Raw genomic sequence first — 10,467 nt, 5'->3', positions numbered from 1 at the left:
CCCTGTGTCCCCCTGTCCCCACAGCCAGCCCCCCCCGAGGCAGAATCCCAACCACATCCTTTATTTATAAAAACACGCATTTATAAAGAGAGTGCCAGGGCGGGGGGGGGGGCACAGGCAGCACGGCAGCCCCGCCACCACCAGCAGGGCAGGGACACCGGGGGGTGGGGGGTCCCGGGGAGGGAAAGGGGGGGGGGGTCCCGGGTGTCAGCAGCCGTTACGTGCGGGCGTTTCGCTCTGTCTCTGCCAAGCACTCCCTGACCAGCGCCCGGGCGTGGATGATGCCTGCGGGGAGAAGCAGAAAGACACCCCACATCAGTCTCCCGTGTGTGTGTCCCCCAATTCCCACCACCAACACACCGGGCAGGGGGACCCCCGGGCAAGCAGGACCGGGGGTCAGCCGGTGGGTATGTGTGTGTGTCGTCCCCCCCCCGTCGCCCCTACCCCGCTTCAGCCGCTCCATGGCACTCTTGCTGCCGGCGTAGGTGGGCCGGATCTCCTTCCCCATCTCCTCGATGACGGAGAGCAGGTCGGTGTAGGTGCTCTGCGACCCCTGAGCCCCGGGGGGCTTCATTGCCTGGGGGGGGGGGAATACAGAAGGGTTGAGAGCTGCCCCCAACAACCCCGGTCCCGGTTTCACCGCCCCCCCCCCCCGCCTCTCACCTGCACGTAGCCCATGGACGGCGGCCCGAAGTCATTGAAGAGGGGCCGGAAAGGGGCGGCGGCACCGGGGACGGAGCCGGAGGGCGACGGGACACTCGTGGCTGCGAGAAACGGAGGGTTAACGGCTGCCTCCCCCCCCCCTCCCTCCCTTCCTTCCCCCCGCCGTTACCGGGGGGGTACACACTCACCGGCGGGTGGTGCCCCGGGCCCCGGTGGGGCAGGGCTGGCGCTGGCGGCTCCGGGGGTAGCAGGGGCGGGAGCGATAGGCTTGTAGGACATCCCCGACGGCCGCCCAGCCGTTCAGGGGGGTCGGTGGGCGGCCTTCCCCCCCCACCACGCTCAGCCCCACCGGTTGGTTACCGACGGCCGGCCGCCGCTCACAACTCCCGTGACGGCCACACGCGGAAACACGAGCTCCGATCCGGGGAACCAAACGGGGCGGCGGACGGCGGCTCCGCCTCGGCCTGGCCTGGCCCGACCTGACCCGGCCACCCCCCCCCCCCCCGCCTGCCCGCCACCGGCACCGCCGCTCGCCGTGATGACGCCACCGCGCCGACGTCATCGCGCCGCCGCGCCCGCCTCTCACCCCCCCCACCCCCACCGGTCACCGTGGAGACACGCGGCGTCGGCCCCGCCCCTTTCTCCCCCCCCCGCGCGCCTCATCCCCTCAGGGGGGAGCGACCCCCGGTACCGGCCCCGCTGAGGAGAACCGCGGCACCGGGGGGGACCCTGTGGCCCTCCCCCCCCCCCCCAAAATATGTCCCCGGGACCTGCGCAGGTGAGGGGGTGCCCCGGGGGTCCCGGCAGCCTGGGGAGGGTCGGGCAGGGCCGTCCCGGGGGTCGACGACTGCCCCGGCCCGCCTCTCGGGGGGGCAGTCGGTGTGTGTGGGGGGGTCCTGCTGCCCGGGAGAGGGGTTGTACCCGGGGGGGGGGGACGGGACACACGGGACAACCGTGGAGCGAGCGAGTGCTGTTTAAACTGAACGTAAAGACAAACAAAACTCCGCAGAGAGAATGTTTCATTTCAAAAGGGCAAGGATTGAAAAAATTAATACATTTGTTCAGACACACCCCCCTCCCCCCCAAACTCGGAAGCAGCAGATTTCCTTAACTCGGAGGTGCAAAAATTACCCCAAACTGCAGCGTGCCTCTCCCCTTCCCACCCGTGCTCCCAGGGAGGTGGGGGAGAAGGCGAACGCTTTATTCCCGGCTTCTTTCCTCAAGGATGTCCTGGCCGGGGTGTCGAAGCCCCGAGGAGCTTCCCCTGCGCCGGGGGTCGGACGGAACGTACCGTGAGGGTCCACGCCGGCCCCGAAAACGGAGGGATGCCTCACCGGCACGGGGCAGGACAGAGCAGGGTCCGGGGTAAGTCTGAGCCCAAACGGCGGTAACGGGGGGACAGGCGTCGGGGTGACGCCGTAAGGTCAGCCTTAAATCATGGCACGGAGGGAGCGGGGTCAAGGTTGAGGGGCTCAGCGTTGGGTACGGGGGTCAAAACGAAGGCTGGAGGGATGAACCGGCAGAGTTGGGGTGCAGCGGGAGGGCAGGGGGCCGGCACGTTTGGGTTTTGGGGAACAGCAGCTGGGGTGAGGTCGGGGATGCTGTGGAGCGGGGAGCAGGAGAGAGCGGAGATCAGGGTGAAAGCGGCCAAAGCCCGGCCGAGTCTGTGCCAAAAAAGGGTCCGGCGTCGGCCCCGGCGCCCCACGCCGCGGTTGGACTTCAGCGGCCGGGCAGGTTGAGTCTGAGCACCTCCGGCGCCAAAGAAGCGAGGGCTTTGCCCCAGGTGCCGTGCTCACACCGGCACGGCCCCAGCCGCAGCAGCCGGAGCCGGGCTTCTCTTCCGCAGCCCCCTCCTCTTCTGTAAGGCACGGCGGGGGCTCGGGTCCCGTGTTGGCACACGCTGCCCTCAGCGCGACATCATCCGCACGAACTCTGCCAGCAGGAGAATACGTACAGAACATCCCAAATATTCCTGGGGATATTCCCAGCCCCCTCCCCGGCTCCTACCTTCGAAGTCCACCAGGCCGTCCCCATTGAGATCCACGTCCTTGAGGATCTCGTCCACCTCCCGGTAGTTGAGCTGCTGCCCCAGCAGCTTGCGCATGGCCTCCCGCAGCTCTGCCATGCTGATCTGCCCGTCCCCGTTGGTGTCGAACTGCACGGCAAGCGCCCGTCGGCGATGGTCGCCCTCGGCGTGCCGGCGGCTTGCCAGCCTGCCCGCGCCCGGGCTGTCCCCCCTGCCCCGATCCCTGTCCCCTCACCTCACGGAAGGCGTCGCGCAGCTCCTTGATCCCGATCATGTCTGCCGTCTCCGCCAGCATCTTGGGGCCCATCAGCTCCACGAAATCATCAAAATCCACCTTGCCCCCGGCTGCGAGGAGAAGGGAGGGGTGTCACCGGGGGGTGAGGAGGCAGGGATCGCCGGGGGCAAGCCCGGCTGCCGGCAGGGCGGAGGGGGCCCCCCCCCGTGCCCCGCCACGTACTGATCTGCTGGGACAGCTCGATGAGCTCCATCTCGGTGGGCATGTAGCCCATGGTCCTCATGCACTCGCCCAGGTCCTTGTAGCTGATGTACCCGTCGCGGTCCTTGTCGAACTCCCGGAAGGCCTGCTTCAGCTCTGAGGGCAGCACGGCGTCACCGCCGGCACCGCTGCCCGCTCCCACCCGCCCGTCGCCCCGCTGCAGCCGGGGGAGCTCCCAACCAGGGCGAAGACCGTCCCCGTCCCCTCGGGGCGCAGCACCTCACCTTCGATCTCTTCGGGCCGCAGCTCTCGGTCCTGGGAAAGAGAAAGCGGGGAGAGTCAAAAGGAGGGATCCTTCTCCCACGGATCCCCCATCCAGGAATCCTGCCTTAAATCCCGCCACTGGCTCGTGGGCGACGGCGGGGCGCAGCCGCCAACGTAGTGCCCGGTGCGGCAGGCGCCAACGTAGTGCCCGGTGCGGCAGGCGCGTGTGGTGCGCGGGGAGGGGGCGGGCGCCTACCAGCTGGGTGATGGCGATGCTTTGCCGCAGAAAGATGCAGGCCGGCCCCACCAGCCCCTGCAGCACCGAATAATTCTGCAGCGGTGGAGACTGCGCCGCCTCCGCCGCTTCCTCGGGGTCACCGGCGCCGGGGACCGGGGGACCGGAGCGTGGCTTCCCATCCTGCGGGCAGAGCGGGCGTCAGCGGCGAGGCGGGGGGGGCCGAGCCAGGGGTCCCCCCCCCTCCTCCTGCCCCCGGGGCCAGCCTTACCTTAGGGAGCCTCCGCTCAGGGGTCTTGGTGCAGTTGCCCATGGCTGGGGGCTGCCCCCACGCCGCAGGGCATGCCTGGCCCCGGGGGGCCGGCTGGCGCAGTCCTGGGGGCTGCCACCCCGCCGGGGTGAGCCGGGGCCAGGGCGGGTGTGATAGCGGCCGTGGCTGCGTGGGGATTTGAGGTTTTTATGGAATATCTGGGGATATGCAGGGCAGGCGGGGGGGGGGGGGTGCGCCGCGCCCGCGCACACACATAATCCCCCGGATTATTCCCCGCTCGGCCGCCCTGCTCCAGATGTGGGGAGCCGCCCAGCTGTTCCCCGGTTCCCCAGCCTCCCCGTGGGGGCACTCAGGGCCCCCTCCCTCCCTCCGGTGCCCAGCCATACCCCAGCCCTCTCCCCTGCCACCGGTTACCTGCCCGAAAGCGGGGGGCGGCTGGTGCCCCGGGTCCTCGCCAGCCCACCGACGCTCCGTGGGGGACACTCTGCCTTGGCTGGGCCGACCCGGGGTACCGGCGGTGCTGGGTCCCCCATGCCCCCCGAGCCGTGGGGCCGGGCGGAGGCAGCGGCCGCCCCGTTTGCCGGGACCGTGGGGGCGGGAGGCACCCCGGCAGGTGGGGGGCGCGGGGCTGCCGGTACCCCTCCGCTGGGGCCCACGGAAGAGGAAGAACATTCCGCCTGCCGCCCCGTCTCACCGCCGCTCCCCGTTATCTCTTCCCCCACCCCCCGGGGCCAGGCGGGAGGGAAACCGGATCCCCCGAGCCCCGGCGGTCGCCCCGGCCCCCCGGTGCTTCGCCGGGACGAGGCCACCAGCGGCATTGGGGAAGGGGGGGGGCGGGAAACGTGGCCCCAAACGTGCCCCCAAACGGCATTGGGAGGGGGGAACGGCGCTGTGCAGCCCCCCCCGGGATGCTGGGAGGACGGGGGGAGAGCGGGGAAACCCGGGGAGGCGGCGGGGGGGGGGGGAGGGGGGGAACCGGGGGCCTCCGGTTTCAGCTACCGAAACCCGACCCGCGCCCGGGCGCGGGGCACGTGGCAGCGCGGGCGCGGCGCCAGCCTAGCCACGCCCCCTGCCGGGAGGCCACGCCCCCTCCCTCCCGCGTGCCCACGCCCCCGTGTGTGACCACGCCCCCGCTGCCCTGCGGCCACGCCTCCTCCCCCGCTGCGGCCCCGCCCGCTGGCGTTATGCGCAGCGCCGCGCCGCTGACGTCACCGCCGGCGCGACGCTGCGGGGGCGCCTGAAGGTGACGGTGGTCCCGGTCCCGGTGGTCCCGGTGCCGGTGTCCGCCCCGCCATGGCCGCCCGGCAGCTCCTAGCGCTGCGGCGCCTGCCCGCCGCCTCCTTCTCGGTGAGCGGGGATGGGGAGATGGCGGCGGGGGGGGGCGATCCCGCCGGTACCGTTATTACCGGTGCTGAGTCCGTGCGTGTGTGTCCCACCCGCAGACGGCGCCCAAGAAGACGCAGTTCGGGTCGCTGCGGGACGAGGACCGGATCTTCACCAACCTCTACGGGCGGCACGACTGGAGGTGAGTACCGGGGTGGTGGGGGGGGGGGATCCCGGTGCGTCCCGTCCCGGTGCCACCGACCGTGCCCGCAGGCTGCAGGGGGCCCTGCGCCGCGGCGACTGGTACAAGACGAAGGAGATCCTGCTCAAGGGGGTGGACTGGATCCTCGGTGAGATCAAGACCTCGGGGCTGCGGGGTCGCGGCGGCGCCGGTTTCCCCACCGGCCTCAAGTGGAGCTTCATGAACAAGCCCCCGGACGGCAGGTGAGATCCGTACCGGCACCGGCACCGCCGCGGCTCCCTCCCGGTGGGGAGCGCGGCCCTGACAACGCTCGCCCCCCCCCACCCCCGCCAGGCCCAAGTACCTGGTGGTGAACGCGGATGAGGGGGAGCCGGGCACCTGTAAGGACCGGGAGATCATGCGCCACGACCCCCACAAGCTGGTGGAGGGCTGCCTGGTGGCGGGACGCGCCATGGGCGCCCGCGCCGCCTACATCTACATCCGCGGCGAGTTCTACAACGAAGCCTCCAACCTACAGGTGAGCGGCACGGGGACAGGGTTTGGGGACACCCCATTGGCGGGGAGGGGGGAAGCCCCCAGACCCATCCATCTCTCCCACCATCGCAGGTGGCCATCCGGGAAGCCTACGAAGCCGGGCTGCTGGGACAGGACGCCTGCGGCTCGGGGTACGCCTTCGATGTCTTCGTGGTGAGGGGTGCCGGAGCCTACATCTGCGGGGAGGAGACGGCGCTGATCGAGTCCATCGAGGGCAAGCAGGGCAAGCCGCGCCTGAAGCCCCCCTTCCCCGCTGATGTGGGTATGTCCCCAGCCCTCCCCGCTTTGCTCCCGTCACAACCAGCTCGCGTGGCTTTTGGTGGCACCAGCCTCGATATCTAGTTGCCACTCCAGAGCGGGACAAAATGGTGGCGATCAGACAGAACCAAGTGGTCCCCAGGCCACCATCCTGCTGCAGGGACGAGGCAGCCATTGAGAGCTCTCGCTGCTTCCAGGTGTTTTCGGCTGCCCCACCACGGTGGCCAACGTGGAGACAGTGGCCGTGGCCCCCACCATCTGCCGGCGCGGGGGCGCCTGGTTTGCCAGCTTTGGGCGGGAGCGCAACTCGGGGACGAAACTCTTCAACATCTCGGGTCACGTCAACAACCCCTGCACCGTGGAGGAGGAGATGTCGGTGCCTCTGAAGGAGCTCATCGAGAAGCATGCCGGTAAGCACCGTGGGCCGCCCTGCCAAACTGCACCGGGCCGGCGCCGGGCCCGGCTCAGCCTGTCCTGTCCCCCCCTCTCTGGCAGGGGGTGTCCGCGGGGGCTGGGACAACCTGCTGGCTGTCATCCCGGGGGGTTCCTCCACACCGCTGCTCCCCAAGTCAGTGTGCGAGACCGTGCTGATGGACTTCGATTCCCTGGTGCAGGCGCAGAGCGGGCTCGGCACAGCCGCCGTCATCGTCATGGACAAATCGGTAAGGGACGAGCCCCCCTCCCCGGCCTCACCCGTGCTGCAGCGGGGCCCTCACCCTCCCCTCCCTCCCCAGACCGACGTCGTTAAAGCGATTGCTCGCCTCATCGAGTTTTACAAGCACGAGAGCTGTGGGCAGTGCACCCCATGCCGGGAAGGTGAGCAGGGGGGGCCAGGGGGCTATGGGGTGGGGTAGGCGCCACGCCACGGGCCCCTCACAGCCTTCCCATCCCCGCAGGTGTCGACTGGATGAACAAGGTCATGGCGCGGTTCGTGCAGGGCAATGCGCAGGTGGCCGAGATTGACGCGCTGTGGGAGATCAGCAAGCAGATTGAGGGCCACACCATCTGCGCCCTGGGCGACGGCGCAGCCTGGCCCGTGCAGGTGTGGGGTGGGGGGGGTGGCGGATTCGGGGCCGGGAGCAGCGTCAGGGGCGGGCAGCAGCTTTTCCCTGCTCCATTAACCCATCTCGTTTGCTCTGTGTAGGGTCTCATCCGCCACTTCCGACCCGAGCTGGAGGAGAGGATGCGGCGCTACGGGGAGGCCAAAGCCCGAGCGGCATCGGCGTAAGGAGCCAGCGGTGGAGCAGGGGCTGCCGGCAGCGGTGACCCTGCCCTTTCCTGCCTGGGGTGGTGGTGGGGCACTTCTTGGGGGTGGGGGGCTTCTGACAGCTGTTTGTGGGGCTGTGTTGAGGGGTCCTCGATAAACGCTGCTGCGCTCACAGGCTTCTCTCTTTGCTGGTGGTTTGGGCATAAAATAGTGGGAAGGGACTGTTGGGGGGCTCTGGGTCCTGCCTCCCCTGGAGCAGGGGATCCCCAGGGATCAGTGGGATCACGCAGCCAGGATCTGGATACCCCCAGAGGGAAGATCCTGGCTTTCCATGAGACTCCACGTTCCCTCTCTGGGACTGGCCAAGGGGAAAGTCGATGGTTGTGGGGCAGCACCAAGCAGCCGGGGTATTTACACAGCCACGTGTCCCTCCTTGGGGACCCTGCCCTCCCTGCCACCCGGTGGCACCAGGGCAGCTCCTGCCTGTACTAGTGCCAGGGGGACAGCTGTCATCCCCCCCCCGACCCCCCGTGGTGCTGGCACTGAGGGCCAGCCGCGCTCCCTGACTTACAGGCCGTGGCGCAAGCGGTTCCAAACATGGCTTTTTACTAAATCACAGTGTGTGATATCAGCCGCGGGGAGCGCGGTGGGTGGTAGCACCGATGGAGTGTTGGGGGCGGGGGGGGTGTTGCCATTTCCCCATGGCAGCCACCTCCCACCCATCCCCGTGTGCAGATGAAAGAAGCCGCACAACTGAGGCACAGGGAGAGCTCCGCCTGTACACGCAGCCCCCCCCATCCCGTTCCCCTCCCCCCAAAATCACCACCCTGGCACCCAGGGGGTCACCCTTTCCCCTCCGGTGTCAGGCCGAGCTCCCTTCGGGGGGCCGTCCCGAGGGTCTGCGGGCCAACACGTGGGTCTTCCGACGGTAGCGGTCGGGTGCCAGCAGCTCCAGGGTCAGCTCGGTGATGATGGCCGTCAGCCCCCAGACCTTGTGAGGGCCATTGAGGAAGACGGGCAGGGTGTAGCTGTAGCGGCCGGCGGTGCGGAAATGCGTGTAGCCTTGGTTCTCCTCCCGCAGGAGGTGAGCCAGCGGCAGGGTGAAGACCTCTTCCACCTGACGGCACAGGCGGCGAGGAAGGGGGTGGCCGGCGTCGTTTGCCGCGACGTTACCGGCGGGAGCCGGGGAACGGGGGTGCTCGCCCCCGAGCAGGGGACGCGACAGGCGCAGGGGTCACCCACCTCGTCGGGGTTGGGGGTCAGCGTCAAGTCCTCCAGGGCCCCCAGGTTGGCCACGACGGGAGCCACCATCTGTCCCTGCTGGAAGGTGCATCAGCAAGGGACCGGGGAGGGGCGGGTGGTGACCCCCCCCCCCAAAGTGCCACCTACTCGCCTTGACCCCCTCCTTGCGCCCAACCCTGACACCCATCGTGTCTCTGTCCCCCCCCCCCCTTACCTACAGCCAGCGCCCCGTCACCCCGAACCCCCGTCACCCGTGTCCCTGCCACCCTGCCCTTGTGTCCTTGTCACCCCACGGCGTCCTTGGTGTCCCCAACCGCTCCCGCTGTCCTCCTCGCCTCCACCGGCGCCCTCCCCGTCCCCATCCCCGTGTCCCCCCGGTACCCGGTCGGGCAGCAGCCGCAGCTGCCCCCAGACGCTCGGGGGTCCCAGCTCCAGCCCCAGCTCCTCCCGCGTCTCCCGTAAAGCCGTCGCCACCGCGTCGCCGTCCGCCGGGTCCCTCCTCCCCCCGGGAAAACTACAAAAATTGAACGGCACCGTCAAAAAGGCGGACGGGGGGGGGGGAGGGGGGGGTGTCCCCGGTACCCGGTGTCCGTCCCCCCCGTCCGCCGCCGGTACCTGACGTCACCGCTGTGGGGACCGCCCAGGCGGCGGGAACGTAACGTGAAGAGCAGCGCGGGGCGGCCGCGCACCGAGCACAGCGGCACCAGCACCGCCGCCGCCGCCGCCGCCGCCGCCGCCCCCCGCCGCCCCGCCGCCGCCAGCCGCGCCCGGCACCGCCGCTCGCTGCCGCTGCTCAGGAGCCCCCCGCACGGCTCCGCCATGGCGGCGGCACGGAGGGAGGGGAGGGCGGCCGGTATCGGCCGCCCACGGCACCGCCTCCCCCGGGACCGCCCCCGGGCAACACCCACCCCCCCCCCGCCGCCGCCTTACGGCCCTTCGACGGCGGCTGGGCAACCCCCCGCCGGGTGTGCGACCGCCTTTGCAGGTTGTGCAACCGCCCTGCTGGGTGTGCGACCACTTTTGCCAGGTGTACAGCCACCCTGCTGGGTGTGCGACCACCTTTTCTGGGTGTGTGACCCCACCACCAGGCGTGCAACCACCGTTGCTGGGTGTGCAAACCCCCCCCCCCCCACTGGGTGTGCAAACTCACCTGCCGGGCGTGCAACGCCCCCGCTGTGTGCAACCACCTCTACCGGGTGTGCCAACCACCACCCAGCTTTGCACCCCCCCCCCCGCATATGCAACAAGCCCTGCCAGCTGTGCAAGCCCTGCTCCAGTTGTGCAACCCTGCCACTGGGTGTGCAACTCTCCATCCAGCTGTGCGGCCCCTTCTCCAGCTGTGCACACGTGCCACCATCCCTCCCCTTGTCACCAGCCGCGTGTCTCCCCTTGCCTGGGGGTGCTGTGACACCCCCCACGGGTGCTGCAACACCCAGGGAACACCCATGGTGGGATCGATCCGATCGCTGCCCCCGCCACTACAGCCCCGAGAGGGAGTGAGGATGGGGAAACTGAGGCACAGGCGGGGAGCCCTTCGGGCAGCGCGCTCCTCCCAGGGCCCTGCCACCACCCACGCTGCTGCCCCACAATTATCCCCAGCCGTTAATGAATGGCTTCTGATCCACCCCCCTGGGCTGGGGGCAGCCCCTGGGGTTGTTGGGGCTGTCGCTCCCCAAGCGCCTGTGATGCTTGTACAGCTGGTTTTTGAAGCAAGCGGGTTTTTGTAAGGGGGTGATGGTTCCGGGCACCATTATCTCATGGGGGAATTTCCTCTGTCGAAACAGCCTCAAACTGAGTCCAAGCTGG

General features: G+C 69.7%; 4 protein-coding genes across 7 annotated transcripts; 1 reads left to right on the top strand and 3 right to left on the bottom strand.

Annotated features, from left to right (window-relative positions):
* Positions 1–50: 50 nt before the first annotated feature.
* Positions 51–1,181, bottom strand: CDK2AP2 (cyclin dependent kinase 2 associated protein 2). Its single transcript, XM_075048475.1, has 4 exons — positions 852–1,181; positions 664–764; positions 445–577; positions 51–285 (listed from the first exon to the last, which is right to left on the bottom strand). Exons 1-4 carry the CDS (start codon positions 940–942, stop codon positions 218–220), a joined length of 393 nt encoding a protein of 130 aa, XP_074904576.1. The 5' UTR covers positions 943–1,181; the 3' UTR covers positions 51–217.
* Positions 1,182–2,199: 1,018 nt separating this feature from the next.
* Positions 2,200–4,630, bottom strand: CABP2 (calcium binding protein 2). Of its 4 annotated transcripts, none has more exons than XM_075048449.1 (7): positions 4,310–4,630; positions 3,646–3,807; positions 3,410–3,440; positions 3,147–3,281; positions 2,925–3,034; positions 2,671–2,818; positions 2,200–2,595 (listed from the first exon to the last, which is right to left on the bottom strand). In XM_075048449.1, the coding sequence occupies exons 1-7, from the start codon at positions 4,565–4,567 to the stop codon at positions 2,570–2,572; spliced, it is 870 nt and encodes a 289-aa protein (XP_074904550.1). In that variant the 5' UTR covers positions 4,568–4,630; the 3' UTR covers positions 2,200–2,569. The 4 variants fall into 4 exon arrangements, with proteins under 4 accessions (XP_074904550.1, XP_074904552.1, XP_074904549.1 ...); XM_075048451.1 differs by lacking the exon at positions 4,310–4,630 and adding an exon at positions 3,896–4,024; XM_075048448.1 differs by having other exon boundaries at positions 2,200–2,818.
* A 452-nt stretch (positions 4,631–5,082) lies between these two features.
* NDUFV1 (NADH:ubiquinone oxidoreductase core subunit V1) lies at positions 5,083–7,564 on the top strand. Its single transcript, XM_075048431.1, has 10 exons — positions 5,083–5,242; positions 5,338–5,420; positions 5,492–5,662; positions 5,754–5,937; positions 6,027–6,216; positions 6,410–6,622; positions 6,708–6,874; positions 6,947–7,028; positions 7,109–7,254; positions 7,357–7,564. The coding sequence occupies exons 1-10, from the start codon at positions 5,189–5,191 to the stop codon at positions 7,438–7,440; spliced, it is 1,374 nt and encodes a 457-aa protein (XP_074904532.1). The 5' UTR covers positions 5,083–5,188; the 3' UTR covers positions 7,441–7,564.
* Positions 7,565–8,008: 444 nt separating this feature from the next.
* NUDT8 (nudix hydrolase 8) lies at positions 8,009–9,515 on the bottom strand. The gene is made up of 4 exons (XM_075048461.1): positions 9,277–9,515; positions 9,043–9,175; positions 8,662–8,739; positions 8,009–8,536 (listed from the first exon to the last, which is right to left on the bottom strand). Exons 1-4 carry the CDS (start codon positions 9,480–9,482, stop codon positions 8,282–8,284), a joined length of 672 nt encoding a protein of 223 aa, XP_074904562.1. The 5' UTR covers positions 9,483–9,515; the 3' UTR covers positions 8,009–8,281.
* Between the last annotated feature and the right edge of the window lie 952 nt (positions 9,516–10,467).

Source organism: Buteo buteo, chromosome 16 (assembly GCF_964188355.1).
Source record: "Buteo buteo chromosome 16, bButBut1.hap1.1, whole genome shotgun sequence".
Taxonomy (NCBI): domain Eukaryota; kingdom Metazoa; phylum Chordata; class Aves; order Accipitriformes; family Accipitridae; genus Buteo; species Buteo buteo.
The sequence above is the reverse complement of the archived record's forward strand: the minus strand, read 5'-3'. Positions and strand labels throughout refer to the sequence as shown.